General features: G+C 48.1%; 1 protein-coding gene across 2 annotated transcripts in view; it reads left to right on the top strand.

Annotated features, from left to right (window-relative positions):
- Window positions 1-9: 9 nt before the first annotated feature.
- Window positions 10-18,962, top strand: part of LOC138975517 (A-kinase anchor protein 10, mitochondrial-like) — a 36,827-nt gene continuing 17,874 nt past the window's right edge. For both annotated transcript variants that reach the window (XM_070348221.1, XM_070348220.1), the window contains exons 1-5: window positions 10-175; window positions 1,528-1,641; window positions 2,561-2,656; window positions 8,836-9,849; window positions 11,039-11,137. In XM_070348221.1, coding sequence (XP_070204322.1) covers window positions 151-175; window positions 1,528-1,641; window positions 2,561-2,656; window positions 8,836-9,849; window positions 11,039-11,137 — 1,348 coding nt within the window. In that variant the 5' untranslated portion in view covers window positions 10-150. The remainder of the gene's footprint in view (window positions 176-1,527; window positions 1,642-2,560; window positions 2,657-8,835; window positions 9,850-11,038; window positions 11,138-18,962) is intronic.

Below are 18,962 nucleotides of genomic sequence, written 5' to 3'. Positions count from 1 at the left end.
TGGGAAAAAGGCAAAATGGCAGCTTCCGTGATCAGAATTTCAGTGCTAAAGTGAAAACAAAAGCAAAATTGCAGCAGAGAGTGAAAAGGCATCAATCATGTTTGCTTAGATGAAACTAATAAGGCAGAGGGAAGTCCTTGATACGACATCATGCCTTTTTTCAAGAGGAAACAAGGTAATACAGCTTCTCATTCGCGTTGTAAAAAGTTGGGAGGCGTTTCTCTCTATAAAAGTCTGTTGCAGATGAGGTCAATTGGAGCGTGACGACTAACGGTTTTCGAGTAAACGCTAGGAGCCAGGAATGTGACACGTTTTAAAGCTGCTCATTGAATAACCAGGGTGCAACACCACAGAGTTTCAGATGGATGCTAAATCAGCATTAGGTTTTCCCTGCCAGAAGATGTGTTGACCATGTTTTCCCCTATACGCCCCTCCCACAAGTTTATAAGTTATAAAGTAGCGAGAGCAAATTAGTGGCCTTCCCATTTTGACATGCCGGGAAGTGTACAGGTGAAATTGCAGAGTTTTAAGGGCACAAACAGCTGGGGAAGTTGAGGAAAGTGTCTCCCCATCACACACAGACACAGTGACGTGTACACTGCACATGTATCGTGAACACACACAGACACACACACACACATACTCATACATTGCATATAAATATTGCAAACACACAGTAGCAAAAAAATTAGCATGCTTCTAACGTGGATATGATTGAATTGACTCTGTTAACTAGTGTTACATTTTGCTCAACAGAGTTATGTAATTGTAAATGTAATTAAGTCATTCATTGAAGAAAATTGCAGTGTTAATTTGGACCTAATACAATAAGATTGCAATGCAATCCCGTGTATACTTCTAGTTCTAGTAGTTCTACAACTACAGGGGTGTACCTTAACACCCGCCCAACCGCCTGAGGCGGGTAGAAATCGTTTTGGGCGAGGTCAAGTACCTGGTTCACCCGCCCGTGTGGCGATCTCAAAATCTGTCACTTCTAAGTTCTCTACTGCCCTCTCCAGGGATCGCGTTTACCGGTAATTTCCCGGTATTTTACCGGTTGAAATGAGAAAATACCGGAAAATAATTGGCTGCCGGTATAACATACCGGTTGATTTGTAGAATTACCGTTTTTTTCGCTGGGAAAACAACAAAACCAGGACTCTGAGTTGGACTCTTCCTGGTTCCAATGACCAGCCTGCCTTTTTTTCTGGATAGTTTTCATCATAAAAGTTTGTGTACCAGTTTTAACAAATACTACTAGCGCCATCACTGCTGCCACCAATACAACCAAGCAGCCCAGACACATTGTCTTAGAGAGCTACCCCCCTCTGCCTCACTTGACCGGGTATTCACCCCAGTTACTAGTTAGTTTTTGGCTCTTTCTGTGTGTGTGTGTGTGTGTGTGTGTGTGTGTGTGTGTGTGTGTGTGTGTGTGTGTGTGTGTGTGTGTGTGTGTGTGTTTAGACTCAAGTTCAAATTATTGTCTGAATTAAGCAGGTTCTATAACTTGAATTTACTCTGTTGTAGACAAACAGAAGGCGACCAGCCCAGTTGTGAAGGAACCTGTTTCAGTCAAACGAACTCCCTCCAACAGAAGCAACCCACAGTCGCCTGATTCTATCAATGGGGATATTGATAATGGTATGATTCATTTTCTGCACACCTCTCTCTTAGTTTTTCTCTCTCTCCCCCTCTCTCTCTCTCTCTCTCTCTCTCTCTCTCTCTCTCTCTCTCTCTCTCTCTCTCTCTCTCTCTCTCTCTCTCTCTCTCTCTCTCTCTCTCTCTCCCTCTCTCTCTCTAAATGCAGTACGATAGTTGTTGTTTTGGTTGTTTGTTGGTGTGGGATTTTCATGGACATTTTTTTTGTGCACAGTTATAATGTTTGCTCTGATAGTTTTTTGACTATATTGTTTTTTGTTCTTGTTGACCCTATCTTACTCTTAGTCTTAGGGCGAGGGCTTCATGGATGTAAACAAGCATTATTCTTGCTTAGCTATTACCCTTGATAATAAAGATTTTGTCTTGTCTTGTCTTAATAAGTTAATTCTCTCTCTCTCTCTCTCTCTCTCTCTCTCTCTCTCTCTCTCCCCCCCCCCCCCCTCTCTCTCTCTCTCTCTCTCTCTCTCTCTCTCTCTCTCTGACTCACTCTCTGCCAAGAGTGCTCTCTTTCTGTCTCTCTGACTCACTCTCTGCCAAGAGACGTGCTCTCTTTCTGTCTCTCTGGCTGTCAGAATATGGTGAGGTGAAGTGAGCTAGGGCTTGGTTTGATCAAACAAGAATAGAACTTGAATGCATATACAGCGGTACCTGCAATGTGTGAACCCTCCCATGAGAGGACACCTCCCTTAAAATGACACCTCTTGTCCCTTTTTATATTATCTACCAAAGTATACCTGTCATGACAGGCCACCTGCAATGTAGGGACACTTTTGGCTGGTCCCAAGGGTGTCCTTTCATCGCAGGTACCACTGTGTATATCTTCTTTGTACTTCTTTTATCTTTGATTATGGATCTCAACTTGGATACATACTTGTATTTTTATATTCTTTTCATCTAACAGGTGTCCCAAGCAGCTTGCTAAATCCTCCAGGGGGAGGTAAGCCCGCTAGACTGCTTCTTTCTGAAGATGTGCTGGACTCAGCAGACAACAATTCAGGTAATGTGTCACTGTCAGCCTAATTCGTTTCACCAACATTTAATATCATATTCTTACTCCGAATCACATTAGCATTGAGTCACCTGAGATGCTTATCACTGAAAAACGCTTACCCGGCTAAAGAATTTAAAGGGAAGCAACCCCATCACCAAAACGAAAGTGAAAGTAGCTTTGGTAATGGGCCAGTACACCGGGAGTTACCTCCCATACGGGTGTATGCCACGTCACTTCCTCTAGGAACACGTGCCTATTATCATACGTCTTTTTCACCTCGGAGAGGACGGTTCACTTTTTGACGCTCTGTGGCTGACCTTGTGTGTTTGAGTGACACCCGCCGGCCACGTTACCCAGCTTGTCTGCTCGCCTTGCCTACAGTTTGGTGAGCTCGTTCCCGTTTGTTGTTGGTTGTTTGCGCTGTTTCGTTACTGTACGTTGTCCGTTTTTTACGGACTTGTGTGTCAGTGACTTGCGTGTTTCGCCATTTTGTTGTGTGAGTTAGTTAGCTAACTCGTGTGACTTTGCTAGTAGCTCTGCGTGCCCTCTTTCTGTTTGGGCAAGTGTAGCTTTAGTATTTTGTTGACGCGTAAGCGTGTGTGTTTACTGTGTTTTCAGTCGTTTTGACTTACGTTTCAGTAAATCTTTTACTTTGCCACGTGTTGTTGACGTTTGTGTCAGTGTCTTGCGTGTCGCCATTTTGTTGTGTGAGTTAGTTTTCTAGCTCGTGTGACTTTGTTTGTAGCTCTCCGTGCCTCTGCTGTGGGGCAAGTTTAGCTATAGTATTTTGTTAACGCATTAGTGCGTGTGTTTACTGAATTTTCCAGTCGTTTAGACTTATGTTTCAGTAAATTTTTTTTTTTTTTTTCGCGTTGCCACGTGTTGTTGTCAACATGTCTGATTCAGACAAGCGCCGTGGCAAGTCGGACCCCAAGGGGAAAATTAAGGCTAAGTCTTCCTCTTCCAAAGCAACGTTACTTGTTACAGACCAAGAGCGTAACACTTTGTTGGCTGTACCAATTTCGGCGCCTAGCGCTGTTACTACTTCTGCTTCTTTTGCGGCGCCTAGCGCTACTGTTACTTCTGCACCTGTCTCTACATCGGAGACTTCGTCTTCTTTGTTAGCACCTGGACAAGGTGCGTTGGTTTCCTCTCTGTTAAAGTCACTGGTTCCAGAAATCCGCAGCTTGGTGCAGGCAGAATTTCAGCGTTCCGTCGCCAGCAGTTCGGCGTTTCCGGCATCTGGCAGTGACGTCCGGGCATTGGCTTCCGTGTCTTTGTCCTCCACTTCCGGCTTGGAGCAGCGTCCTCCCTCTTCAGCGTCGGTTGGTAAGCAGAGCTGGTCCGATAGCCCTCGTGAGGCGACTGGACGTTCTCCTTCGGGGGACAGCTCTTTCGCATCGGGTCACGACCGATACATTGCTGATCTTTCATTTCCGGCGATAACCTACGAGGCCCCGGACTTGTTCGAACAGCGGCGGCAGTCGGTTTCGACTGCCGCATTTCCGGCACTTGCCGGAAGTGATGATCCGTCCGCTCCGGCACGCTACGGCGGTCGCGGCAGGATGGAGTATTCACTGACTTCCGGTCCTTCCGGATCGCGAAGTCAACCACTGCAGTCTTCACTTCCGCATTTTGCGGTTCCGTTGACTACACTTCCGGTTTCGGCCGGAAACGCTTCTTCCTCTTCTGGTGGTTCCTTCCGGATACCAGATAGTGGATTACAGCGTGCGCCTTCCGGCTTTCAAGCGCCTAGGCTTGAGCAGGCATCACTCCACTCAGTCGGGGGAGTGACGTCAGCTCATCCAGCTCCGGTTTTTGCGGATGGTCGTCCTGCTTACCCTTTACCTTCACAGGGTTTTGGGCGGCAGGATGACGTTAGTGCTCAGGCTTTTCCGGTTTCCGGTTTGCCAGGGCATGCTTCTGCTTCCGGAACTGGTGACTTCGGTCATGGTTCCACGTGTGACTATTCTGATGCTCCATCAGTGGTCAGCGAGGAGTCGCGGGGCGTGTTTCCGTCGAAGCTCAAGTCTGTTCTTGACGTCGCGGCGGAAGTAACGTCTCGTTATTTTCCTGAAGGGGTGGTGGCTGCGGACTCTTCCGCATCATTCGTTCCTTCTGCCATGGCGGACTTCCGGCCGGCACAGGAGGATGTTTCTTCCTTCCGGTTCGCCGAGTCTCCGTCAGTGGCTTACCAACTTTCGCATTCACTGGTTCGTCCAGCACATGCGGGGAATGGTATTCGGCCAGTGCCTGTTCCGTTACTGCTTCCTTTTGGTCCAGTTCCGGAATCAGCTCAGCAGTGGGTGGCTTCAGCTGCCCAAGCCTCTTCCTTCGTGCCTACGGCCAATAGGAAGCTTGGCATGCCCAATCAGAGCCAGAATTGGCTGGCGTCTTTTGCACTCCCTAGGGCTACCCTTCCGGTTTCCCGGGAATTGCTGCCTCTTCTGACTAAACCGATCAAGCGTGATTCGGTTTTGCCGGTTTCCGAGGCTTCCCTCCTCTCTGCTGAGGAGGTTGGACGTCGGCAGATCGAACTGTCCTCCATTGCGGAGACTCTCGTTCGGGCTCTGTCTCGGGCATTGACCGATTCGCTAGTTCCTTTCACTCTCAGTGAAGAACAGAATGCGGACGATGTCTCTGCGCTTTTGACCGCATTGGCCAAGGTCAATGAGGAACAATTGCGTCTTTCCTCCCTGCAGTACACCCAAGCGGTACTCTGCAGGAGGGATCTCTTCCTCTCGCAGTCCCAATTCACGGAGCTGGCTACTAGGGAGACCTTGAGAGTCTCCCCGGTCTCAGAGGAGTCTCTCTTCTGTCCGCTGGCACTGGATGCCAGACAGAAGGAGATTCAGTCAAACAAGGACAGTCAGTTCCTTGACTACACTCTGAAGGGGGTGAAACAGTCTCAGCCTTCTAAACAGAAGCAGGCTCAGACATCGTCTAACCCCAAGCCAGCTCAGAAGCGGCAGGCTTCGCCGGCCGCTCGTGGTGGGAAGAAGAGGACGGCATCGGGGAGGGGGCGTGGCGGCTCTGGAAGTAAGCCACACCCCCAATGAAGCGCTCCCGATCTCACCTCCCTCCCGCCCTCCACCTTGGTGATGGCGGGAGGCCCCTCCCGGGCACTTTCTCGTTGGATGTCGGTAGTAGACAGCCAATGGATTGTGGGAGTGGTGAGTTCGGGCTTCCGTCTACTCTGGCGGGAGGAAAAGGCGCCTCTTACCCGAGTGCCTCCGCGGTTCAAGCCCCCCTTCTCGCAGGAAGCACGTTCCGTCTTGCAGTCGGAAATTGCCTCCCTGGAGCAGAAGGGCGCGGTGGAGAGAGTTCGGGTCCACAGCTCCCTGGGATTTTACGGGCGTCTGGTCGCTGTTCCCAAAGCATCAGGAGGATGGCGTCCCGTGTTGGATTTATCTCTCCTCAATACTTTCTTGAGGGAGATAAAATTCAAGATGGAGACGCCAGCCTCTGTCCGAGACTCTCTCCGCCCAGGAGACTGGGTGACCTCGATCGATCTCACGGACGCATACTTTCACATTCTTATGCATCCGACCGACCGGAAATGGCTTCGTTTCCGGTGGGGAGATCAGATCTACCAGTTTCGCGCACTCCCTTTCGGGCTGTCTCTCGCACCGTGGATTTTCACCATGGTGGTGAGACAGGTCTGTGCACTGGTGAGGTCCCAGGGTATCCGTCTGCGGGCTTATCTGGACGACTGGCTCATCATGAACCAGTCCCAGAGCGGCTGTTCGCAGGATACCCTGACGGTTCTTCGAGAATCCAACTGGTTGGGGTTCTCGATCAACCGGGTAAAGTCGGAGCTGACCCCGTCACAGACATTCACTTATCTGGGGATGTCTTTCGACACGGTCGCTTGGACTGTCCAGCCTTCTCAGAGAAGGGTGGACAAGCTCCAAGCTCAGATTCGCTCCACTTTACCTCTCCTGATGGCTTCCATCCGCTCGCTCGCCTCCATCTTGGGGCAGATGGAGTCTATGGCTCTTCTGGTTTCACTGGGCCGGGTCCACAAATGTCCGCTTCAGTTCGCGCTGAAGCCGTTTGTGGACTCTCCTCTGGTGGACTGGGACGCCCTCATCCCTTTGCAGGGATGGTTCCAGTCTGCGACCCTTCCGTGGTTGCACACGGAGTGGGTCTGCAGAGGTGTTCCGATCGTCGTGCCCCTCCCCGACCTGGACCTCTTTACAGATGCGTCCAGGGAGGGTTGGGGGGCACATACAGATCTTCAGACTCCTCCCTTTCCGTTACTCAGCCGAGTAATCCGGAAAGCGGAGATGGAGGAGCCGGCCCTTCTTCTTCTGGTCGCTCCTCTGTGGCCGTCGCAGGTCTGGTTTCCAGATCTTCTTCGGCTTGCCCAAGGGCCCCCCATTCCTCTCGCACTCGTGCGAGGGGAACTAGTGCAGCCCCGAACAGGCATTCCACACGAGGAGCCCAGTCTTCTGAAGCTTCACGTGTGGAAGTTGTTCGGGACTCGCTGAAGCGCTCTGGGGCGTCGTCTTTGACTCTGGACTTGGTGGCTCGCTCGCATAGAGCGTCCACATCTTCAGTTTATGCTTCCCACTGGAAGGCATGGACTGCCTGGTGTTCAGCTAGAGGGGTGAGTTCGGTGGCTCCGCGCTCTATTCAGGTCGCTAACCACCTCTCTTTCATGTCTTCACAGGGCGCCTCAGTCTCCTCGTTGAGGGTCCGGCGCTCCGCTATCTCGGCGACTCTTCAGCAGATTGGTCGTTCTGTTCGAGTCGGGGGCGTTATAGCTGCAGTCATTAAAGGGGCTGCTCTTAAGGAAGCTAAAGCTCGTTTGCCCGCTCCCAAGTGGGACTTGTTTTTAATCCTGGAATTCCTTCGTTCTGCGGATTTTGAGCCTTTAAGCGAGGCCAGTCTGTTCAATGTCACTCGCAAAGCGCTGTTTCTCCTTTTGTTGGCTACGGCCCGACGGGGTAGCGAGGTCCACGCCCTGTCGGGTCAGCCTGGAGATATCTCCTTTGAGCCGGACGGTTCCGCATCTTTGCGTTTCCGGCCTGATTTCCTGGCCAAGAATCAGTCTCCGGGGCAGGCCTCTCCGCTGGTTAGAGTTAAGGCTCTGACCAGCGCGTTGGCCCCGGGTGACCCCGATTCGGTCAATTGCCCTGTGAGGGCACTTCGTCTGTACTTAGCCCGGAATCAGCCGATTCGGTCTAGTTCTCAGAAGTTGTTGTTTATCTCTCTCCTTACTAGGCGCGAGAAAGATTTGTCGAAGGTAACGTTGGCCCGGTGGGTGTCCTCGCTCATCAAGCAGGCTTATGAGTGGAGGCGCACAAAGAGGGGGGGGGTTATGCCCTCCTTGCCACTTGACTCGGCCCGAGCCCATGAGACGAGGGCGTGGGCATCCTCTCTGGCAGTTCTGCGCTCCAGACGTCTAGAGGAGGTGCTGACAACTGCGTATTGGCGTTCCGAAGATGTTTTCATAAACTTTTATCTTCGGGACGTCACAGCTCTTCGACAGGATGGCTCCAGAGGCCTTCCAGCGCTCATAGCAGCAGGCCAGTTCCTGTCCAGAACTTGATGGTGAGTTTTGATTCATTTCTAGCCCACCGCCTTGTTGATGTTATCTGCTAATGTGATTCGGAGTAAGAATATGATATTAAATGGAAAATTTCCTAAATAAATTATCATTTAATTAATATACTTACCCGAATCACATACTGTATTCCCTCCCACCTGCCCCGCTTATGGTTTTAAGATTTTTTAAAGCCGTATGATAATAGGCACGTGTTCCTAGAGGAAGTGACGTGGCATACACCCGTATGGGAGGTAACTCCCGGTGTACTGGCCCATTACCAAAGCTACTTTCACTTTCGTTTTGGTGATGGGGTTGCTTCCCTTTAAATTCTTTAGCCGGGTAAGCGTTTTTCAGTGATAAGCATCTCAGGTGACTCAATGCTAATGTGATTCGGGTAAGTATATTAATTAAATGATAATTTATTTAGGAAATTTTCCATTTTGGATCAAGGTGTTGAATTTTTGTGTGTGATCAAAATGACATTTAATTGTAAAGTAGTTACACACATGTTGAAATAATCTTCTGATTCTGTGCCTCGTCTATTCCATCACCTGTCAGTGTAACGAACATTTAGTAATGAGGTCAATCAAAATTTTCATCATTTTTCTCTCTTACTCTCTCTTTCAAACAGACCAGTCAGGTCCCCCAAAGTCTCCGATGAAAACGTCGTCTCAGTTGTCGAAAACCCTACAGGAAATACTCCACGACAAGGACGCCCTGCATTGCTTCATCCAGTTCATGGAATCGCAGCATGCCGAGCGCTTCATCCGCTTCTGGTTGGATGCCAACAGTTTCAAGGCCGCCACCCTCACTCGCATGCGTACCAACACCCTCCAGTCTGTGGGCAGTAGCGCTATGCTGAAACGACGCTCAGAGGCCAGCGGAGGAGATGACAGTGCTGAAAGCGATAGTGTATGCAGGCAGAGTCAGTCAGAAGACACGCCTAGCGGAGGTGGGAACAGTGCGAATGATTGTGAGAAAAGCGTGTCTGAAAGCGAAAAAAGAAAAGGAGAAGGGGAGAGTGAGGGAAAATCTAACTGTGATAGTTCAAAACCAAACGCACCAACAGAGAACATTGGTTGTGCTTCCGAATCTGCTACGCACCTTAAACACAGTCCAGCTACTTCCGCACAGACTCAAGGACAAACTGACAGTGAAGGGAGAGAAAACAAACCACCTTCTTTCCCTCTCAACCCGCCATCTGTTGAGGTAAGAGTGACTAGCGATCCAGACGATACGCGCCCCTCTCAGAGTCCAAACCCCGTCAGTGAAGGTTTGTTGAGCGGCACAAACCTGTCTCAGTCTTCGCTACAAGACAGCGGCATTGCCATACCCAGTGACGGGGAATTTGTGATAACACCCAACAGCCAATCAGAAAGCCCCGGTGATAACGAATCTGTGGACACACTAATCGACGATGATGATGCAGATGATGATAAAAAAGCTGCTTCAGATGGTGATACTTCGTCGCCGGTAGCGGTCGGTGGGACGGATGATAGTGTTGATGGCGAGCAGTCAAACGAAGCAGATACTGTGATAAGTGGAGAGGAAAACTCAGGAACTGAGGCAGCGGAGGAGATCGAGTCTGCTGGGAGGTCTGCCCGTTCCATGTCTATGGAAGAGATGAGAGAGAAGCTGAAGAAAAGTAAGACCAACTAAATTACAGTGAAACTCTCTTTTAACTTTAAGACTTCCAAAATCTGTGAAAAATTCAGTCTGAAAATGAAAATGGAGGTAAATTTACAGACATAATGAACAGGAAGTCTGAAAAAGCAAGGACTTAAAAGAGGGTGGGGGGTGGAGTCTTAAATTTTTGTTTGTTTTGGGGAGGGAGGGGGGGGGGGGGGGTGGTGATGAATGAAAAGGGGGGTTCCTCTGTCTACCTTATATAAATCTGATAAATGATATGCTGTTTGGTCAGCAAAGTAGTTGCACTGATGTTTTACATTTTTTAGATCGGTTGTACTCCCCGCGGGTTAGGGGGAAGAATTTACCCGATGCTCCCCAGCATGTCGTAAGAGGCGACTAACGGATTCTGTTTCTCCTTTTACCCTTGTTAAGTGTTTCTTGTATAGAATATAGTCAATGTTTGTAAAGATTTTTAGTCAAGCAGTATGTAAGAAATGTTAAGTCCTTTGTACTGGAAACTTGCATTCTCCCAGTAAGGTCATATATTGTACTACGTTGCAAGCCCCTGGAGCAATTTTTTGATTTGTGCTTTTGTGAACAAGAAACAATTAACAAGTGGCTCTATCCCATCCCCCCCCCCCCCCCCCCCCCCCCCTTTCCCTGTCGCGATATAACCTTGAACGGTTGAAAACGACGTTAAACACCAAAGAAAGAAAGAAAGAAAAATCGGTTGTGGGTAAGAATTTCATAGCAGCTGAAAATGAGGGTGGCACACTTCTTCTTCTTCTGCGTTTGTGGGCTGAAACTCCCACGTACACTCGTGTTTTTGCACGAGTGGAATTTTACGTTTATGACCGTTTTTACCCTGCCATTTAGGCAGCCATACACCGCTTTTGGGGGAAGGGTGGCACACTGAATGTAATCGCATAAACAGCGATGTCGATTTTTGCATGCACACTTTTTGTTTGAAACCAATGAAACATGCCAACAGGATAATGATTGTCAGTTTAAATGTCTTTACCTTGTAGACCGTGTTCAAAGCCTGAATGAAGAATACTTGTTTATGCTTAAATAAGGGTTAGAATACACAAGTGTGCAATGGAAAGATGTGTACGATTGTTGATCAATATGTGCAAGACAGGGAATATAATTGATACTAATTTGTCATTATCCCTTGAGGTAGCATTAACGGTGCTTTGTTGCAGGTATAGAGAGAGACGCCGTGAGTATTTTCACCAAATACATTGCCAAAGACGCTCCACAGCCAATTGGAGTTGATGACACCTTACGAGGGGAAACTATCAGTAAGCTTTGAAACTAGACAGTTTTGTGTGTTAAGTCTACCACATTTCCTTGAATTGTTTTAAGTTATTAATTTTGCACCTGTAGTATCGAGAAGGCATGGGCTCGATAGTAATCAATCCTATGAACTAATTCTAAAGTTCTGTTGAACGGAAAGTTGAGTGTTGTTAGAATGAGAGCAATGTGTGTGTGTGTGTTGTTTTAATGGGTATTTGTGTGGGTGGGCATACCTTTTTTGTTTGGAACAGTAACGTTTGTGTGTGTGTATGCACGCTGGTGTTTTGTATGGATGCTCCATGCATGTGTTTCTGTACGTATGTGTGTGTGTGTGTGCGCGCCTTCGTGAGCGAGGCTGGTACTACATATTGTTCATACGAAATGACAAACACAGGTTACAAGCGATAACGCGCAAAAGTACTGGTTTATTATTTTACATCTGACACTAGGGATCAGTAATGTATATATATCGTTACAGTACCACGTATTGCGATACTACGTATTGCGATACTACTTATTGCGGTAAAAAACTTATGGACAGAAAGAAAAAGAGAAAAGAAAACAAATTATTAGACATGGCAAAAGGTATTAAAATGCATTAACAAGACACGAGAAGTAAATACAAGAAAAATAAACAATCACAAGACAGGCGAAGACAAACAGACACGAAAGTTACAATTACCAAACACTCGTTGGTTAGTCCTTCAACAACAATAAAGAGTTACGTTCTGTACGTTCAACAACAATAAAGAATTACGTTCCGTACGTTCAACAATACCATAAGCACTAAGAATACTCAAGAAACTTAGCATACATACGTTTAAAACCAAAATGGCTACTTTCAGAAAAATACAAAAACGTTGACTCATCAGGCCAGGAATACAAAGCAAACTGTCATACCAAAAAAGTCTAACGACAACGTTCCTGCGTTAATCAAAGTCACAAACAAGATATTTACTCATCCACTTTCCCTCAATAACGTTACAAGAAATAAGCCCGTTTACAAACGATCACCACAGACCGCAAGCTTCTTTTACCTAAATTCTTTTAACGTAAGGCTGAAAAAGTCGGAGAAAACGTTTCACTTCGAACTTCGTTAACCACAGAAAACACAAGTTATCATTATAAACATTAGCGACTTTCTAGCGTCTACAAAACATTGCTGTACGTTCACAACACTAGAACAGTTGAACACACAATAAAGAAACACTACAACAAGTCAGACTTTCAACTCACGTTATACATAAACAACTCACAAAGTAATTACAAAATGGCGACCAAAACACAACACAAACAAGTAACAACAAAATTACCTTATGCGCTGTGTGGGTTGACCAGCAGTACCAAAAACGTGTTGCCTCACAAACGAAGGGCACAAAACGATTCACACTTGAGAAACAACTGTCTCCAAGAACATTACGTTGACGTTAAAACATAAGAAACACTCCGTTGGTTCACTTGATAACCTTCATACGTTTACATCAAAACCAAACGCTTCCTAAAACCCTCAGATCGACTGACGAGACAGGAGTCAAGCAGCGGTATTTATGGAAACAAAAACCTAACATGGAATAGTTATTCAAAAGTCAAAGGTCACCGGATTGACCAACCAACAACATTCCTAAGACAGAATCGGGTGAAACTACTATTTTACAACCAATCAGTAACCGATCACGCACTCCGTGCATGCCCAAAACTTAAAACGGTATATTTAACAGAAAGAACATCAAGGAACTAGCTGACATCACAAAGCTAAAAACACGTGAGTCACACGTATTCTAAAACTTGCAACGCAGATTCGCAGGGCTCACCTCAAAATCAAAACACGGAAAAGAGCACGTGAATCTCACGGTGTTCTAGAACTAAACGACGCAGTTTGTGACACTCCGACCAAAACCAGGTCACAACAACTGAACAAGGAGCACGTGAATCTCACGTAAAAATATTAACGCTCCACAAAACGGGTCACAACAAAGTGACACAATAAAAACACGGTTTACTTCTTTTTACATCGTGCAATGGCTTGAGCAAACGTAATTACAACAAAAGTAGGTGACTGCATGCCACATCGGCATGCACACTCCCACCGGAAATTATATTAATATAATTTACTTCAAAAAACCTTTGTACAAACACATTCCTTATATCAAAAGAAGAATAACGCAGATTTAGACATTTCAAATTTACAACTCAAAATCATTGTGTTGCAAAACATTTACACAACAATATTACGGTTCAATCACTTTCAGTGTTTCAACACATCTCGTTTCAACTAAATGCCACTGGTCATTTACTCGACGGCATAAAGAAAACGCACCACTTAAAACATAAATGTCCGTTACATCATCTGGTATAAAAACAAACTGCAACAATCTACAACTGTCAAATCGGAACAGCACTCCAAAGTTCGATGTTCTTTCAGTTTTGCTTACACAGCTTTGTCTTCGTGATTTTCACGATCAACTAACACGGTCATTTTGTGAATAGGTCGCTCTAATATGCGACTATCACCAGTGGGACGGCCGTGATTGTCTAGAGCCTTTGTTCCAACATGCACTTTCACTCGTCTGACCAGTCCATCAGATCCAGGCATCACCTCGATTACACGAGCCATGCACCACTCTGATCTGCACAAGTTCTGGTCATGCAAGACAACAATGCGTAGGGCGTTGATGAAGGAATCACTTGACATGTCATCCAGGGTTTCAATGTGGATTGCCCTAGAGGCAAAACACGTCACGATCAGTCCGTACAAGATTAATGTCATGAACTTGACGCAGTCATCACGGTACCCTTGTTTTTTCTGGCGTTTCAGGCCCTTCAGATGCTTGACTGCGGCACCTCTGTTGTCGGGGAGGGACGGTTTCTCTGGTCGAAATGGTAAGGGCATCTCGTAGTGACCAGCTTCGTTGATCTTCACGTTTTCCTTCACGATCTTCGCAAACTTTACATCGTCCTGGGACATGGATCCTGAGTCACTTGCAAAGTCTCTTTCCATAACATGTAATGGGTCAGTACACGAGACTTCGTCCACCTGTACCTTGTAGACGTGAGCTACACGTTCTTCTTCCCTCGATCCTGGCTTGACGATGACGCGCATGGACGAGGCTATGCCATCAAAGGCGACGGAATGCGGTGCCTTGCCGACGATGCTCCAACCTAACTTAGTCTCTACTGCGAATGGCAGTCCTTGGACAACGTTTAGGGGCATGAGGGCTTCAGCGCAGTCGTAGCCAATGAGGAGGCCTGCTTCGCAGTCAGGGTACAAGGGGGGCAGTTTTGGAGACAGGTGTTGGAGATGTGGGTAAGCTTTGACAGTCTCTGAGGTGGGGATATGAGTGGGGTCAACGGTCAGATAAGGTCGTGAGATGGCAGAAGGGAGCCTGACAAACTCACTGGAGGAAGGAGACCGGACACGCAATCCAGAGTACTTCCTGCCGGAGACCACAGCATTGTCCTCAGTCAGTGTGGAGACCCTGAGTGTAGTCGGCTGCGATTTGGCTTTAACTTCTTCAGCCACTGACTGCACTACAAAAGTGGCGTTGGACATAGTGTCCAGTAGTGCGTACGTCAGCACTTCTACGTTGGGGTTAGAGTCACTGGAAACGAGAACGGGAACGATCATAGACGTGAAACCGATGCTGTTTTCCTCGCTGGCCTTAAGAGCAGACACCGTAGGAGTCGACGATGACAGTGGCTCTTGAACGTCAGCAGCAGAGGTACGGTAATTGTTCTTGTGTTCACTCGCCCCTTTGTTTTCACTCATACTGTTCTGATATTTGAAATTGTCATCGTGAAGACAAGTGGGATGAGCCTTCTTGCACTTCTTGCACGTCTGTTTCTGCTTACATTGATGGCTCTGGTGATCCTTGCTTCTCAGACATCCGTAGCAGATACGGTTCTTGAACAGAAAATCTCGTATCTCAACCAGAGGCTTCACTATGAGTTCCTTACATGTCCCAGCGTCATGGTCCGGAAGTTGACAGTGCAGACATGCGGAGACATCCTCTGTCAGGGTTGACAGGTTCGTTGTGAACTTTCTTGGTGTCCCCGATGCACTTGTCAAGCCGAAAACAGGGTCGTTAGAAATGTCTGCTTCGAGGGTAACGAACGACACGAGTTCATTGAACAGAGGATACCTCTTCTTTTCAACCTTAGTTCGAGCAACTGTTCTAGACCATCTGTGACTCATCCAGTCTGGGAGCTTTCCGACGATCTTCCGTAAGTACTGGGCATCATCCAGGATGCTCAGTCCACCAACTTCCTGGGCAGCAACGGAACATTGCTGCAAGAAATCGGCCAGACTTCTGAGTCCCTTGGGATCCTTGCTTTTGACTGGGGTCCATTCGTCCAGCTTGGTCCGGAAAGCTTGCGAAACGACGTATGAGTTGCCGAACCGATTTTCCAGCACTTCCATGGCTCTCTCGTAGGCATCACCTTCTCTCAGCAGAAAGAAGCCGGTCACGGCCTCCTTTGCTTGACCTCCGATGTACCGTTGCAGATACAATAACTTCTCACTGCTGGTTATGTTTTGTCTCTCGATGAGGAACGAAAACGACGACCTCCAAATTGGATATTGGAGAGGGTCACCAACAAAAATGCACGGCTCCTGCATCGGCAAGCGGTTGATCATCAGAGCGTCTGATAGGGTTTTGGCGAGAGAGTCCATAGGAGTGTCCTGCTTTGCAGGAGTAGCAAGTGGACGTTGGTAGTACGCAGACGGGGGGTAGGAGGCAAATGGACGATCTGCATGACATTCCTTGTCAAAGTTCATGTACGCAGGGGGCCTTGCGTTTTCGTTTCCCCAAATAACTTTGGGGGTGGTCTGATGTGGGTCCAGGAATGTGGGCACGAAAGGCTCTGGTTTGGGATGTAGGTGGGTATCATAGGGGAAACAGGGTGGGGTAACTTGAAAACGTCTGTGGTCCATGCGTTGGTGACGTTCTTCTGGGAAGTAGGTGTGTTGTCCTTGCGTCTCATCACCTTCCCTTGTCTCTGGTAGGTGATAGGACCAACCTGTGTGGTCGAGATCAGGCGGGCGAGAGCCTGTGACGCTTGTCGTTGAGTGTCCAACGTTGTGCAGAGGCGGCTGACCAGCGTACGCACCGAGAGGGTGCTGCAGTGTGGTCAGCAGCGCTGTAGGCCGCATGGAGGATGTAGTTGCAGCCGTCGTGTAGTTGGGTGTGAAGGGCTCCTGACGGACGAAAGGAGCGCTCGTTCCGGCGTGATGGGGGGCGTTGACATCCTCTCTACGTTGAGGTCCGTACGCCTCATAGGTGGCGTTGTTGGTAGTAGCGGCGCGTGTAGAGGCGTTGACTCCAACGACGAGGTCCACGACAGGTAACGCGTGCTGTCGTGGCTCAGTCGTTGTGGTTCCTGCGATGAAGTTGGTGACAGCAGCGTTGACAGTAGAGAAGTCACGGGTGCTGGCGGCGTTGCAGACAGGAACAGACGTGACGTCCAAGGCTGGCTGGTGTGTCCTTTGGTCAGCAATGACGGCGGCTTGGCAGACAGGAACAGACGTGACGTCCAAGGATGTCTGGTGTGTCCCTTGGTCAGCAATGACGGCAGCACCTGTCCCTATTCCTATCGCTGTTTGCTCATTGTTTAGAGGAGGGGCTACAAGACTGTACAAGGGAACGAAAGGACGAGGGTGGAACCTAGTGTTCAACAAATCAACTGACGGTAGATCAGGGAGATCCTGCTGAACGGATTCACCTTGTTCCAATACTTGTAACATAGCTTGTTGTTCTCTTAAGCTAATTTTCAATTCGGTGGACTGAATTTGTCTCAAAGCCTTTTTCTGTTTAATATCTTCAAGAGCTGCTTCAGCTGCGTCCTCGGCCTGTCTAGCTGCTATTCTCTCAGCTTCCTTAGCCTGCCTAGCTGTGTCTTCGGCCTGCCTAGCTGCTGTTCTTTCAGCTTCCTTAGCCTGCCTAGCTGCTTCTTCGGCCTGCCTAGCTGCTGTTCTCTTAGCTTCCTTAGCCTGCCTAGCTGCTTCTTTTTCAGCTTCCTTAGCCTGCCTAGCAGTTTCTTCGATCAGCCTAGCTGCATTTCTCTCAGCTTCCTCAGTCTGCCTAGCTGCTGTTCTCTCAGCTTCCTCAGTCTGCCTAGCTGCAGTTCTCTCAGCTTCCTCAGTCTGCCTAGCTGCAGTTCTCTCAGCTTCCTCAGTCTGCCTAGCTGCTGTTCTCTCAGCATATTGTTGTTGTAAGAGATCCAGTTCACTAAACTGAGCTTCCTTTATTGCGTCACCTTCCACTTTTATGGCCAGGGATGCAGCCTCTAGTTTAAGAGCCAATTTAGTGTCTTCAGAGCTAACACTTTTAGAGCGGAGAGACTCGGCGCGAGAAGCTACTTGGCTACCTGATCTCCTGATACCTGACTTGTGGCTAGCTGACTTGTGGATGGCTGACGTAATGCTAGCTACTTTATGAATGGCAGACTTAACACTGGCTGACTTGTGGGTGGATGACCCAACGCTAGGTGTAACACTGCTATGCCTGGAAGTAGGCTCCTTAGCCACCTGCACGCTAGTCGTTTGTCTGTCAAGAGCTCGATCAATGTCAAACATAATGTTCTGAACTGTTCTCTGAACATCATCCCAACTTTCCTGAATGGTTTCACCGCTACCAATACTACGAAGACCTTTCTCTATGTCACCAAGATCCTTGTACATGCTCAAAACAATTTGTTTTTGACTGGTTAACGACTCTTGATTAGGAGTTTCTTGGTTAAGCTCTGTGACTACCTCACCGATTGCTCGTTCCAAGAATGTTCGTTGTCTTGCAAAGTTTCTAGTTTTGATCTCAATCTGGTACTCTCTACCTTTTTCAGTAGGCTTAATGTCACGCCTAGGCCTTTGAGAATGTTCATCTTCATCGCCGTTAATGTCATAACCTGAAGCTTCCAATGGTTTATCTACAGGAACCTTCTCCATTACAATGTTCGCTTATTCAAAAGCACTTAAAACATACATAAGGTTTGTCAATATAACACTTACCTCGACAGTACTATTCTTGCACATTATCTATTATAGGCCGAAAAAATTGGACAAAACGCTGAGTGGGTACAATTATCTCCCATAACCATGCGCCACCGTGGATCCCAAGCACTGTCCGAGTGCTTCCCCCTTACAGGATGTAGGTGGCGCGTCCTCTTTCTTTTTTCGCGCGTGTCAGACCGGCTGTGTTTCTGCTACGCTCCCGGATTATTTTGGACTAAGAGGCTCCTTTTCTGTGTGGACTATCACCTGTTGGATTATTGTGTGTTATTCCACTTCTGGCTTGAGGCTACGTTGTGTTTCCTTCAACTTGTGCCTCCGTTTTTGTGTGGCGGACTCGGCGTGCCTCCCGTCCTACTTCGTGGTGACCGGTCGTCTGCTTCTCGTTTCGCCGCATTCACTTGAGTATTGACCTAAATTTTCTTTGAATTTTGTTAATTCTCGGTCTTTAAGGGTACGTACAGGGCGAGGTAGGATGTCTCGTCCTGTTTTGGGCTCTGGTTCTACGGAACCAGAGTCTGCCGGGGGCAACCCTTCTCCGGGCGCCCAGCGTCATGTTTTACGCACGGAGAAGGGGATCTTTCGGCGCTCCGACTCTCCCTCCCCAAACGCTTTGCGTTTGCGGCGAGGGAGGGCGGAGAAAGCCTGTTTGAGCAAGCTCAATGCGAGCTTGCTCAAACAGGCTGGGCTTGAGCCTGGGACTTCGGGCGGGGCTGCGCCGTCGAAGGTTCGGGGAAGGTCGAGGGGAAAGAAAAAGCTTCTTTCTCCTTCTCCTTCAGTGGAACAGGCTTCCCCCCCTTCGACGCCGTTGTCCGGCCCTCAGTCTCAGG

The sequence above is a fragment of the Littorina saxatilis genome, linkage group LG9 (genome assembly GCF_037325665.1).
Source record: "Littorina saxatilis isolate snail1 linkage group LG9, US_GU_Lsax_2.0, whole genome shotgun sequence".
Classification (NCBI taxonomy): Eukaryota; Metazoa; Mollusca; class Gastropoda; order Littorinimorpha; family Littorinidae; genus Littorina; species Littorina saxatilis.
This window is presented reverse-complemented; position numbering and strand designations above follow the sequence as displayed.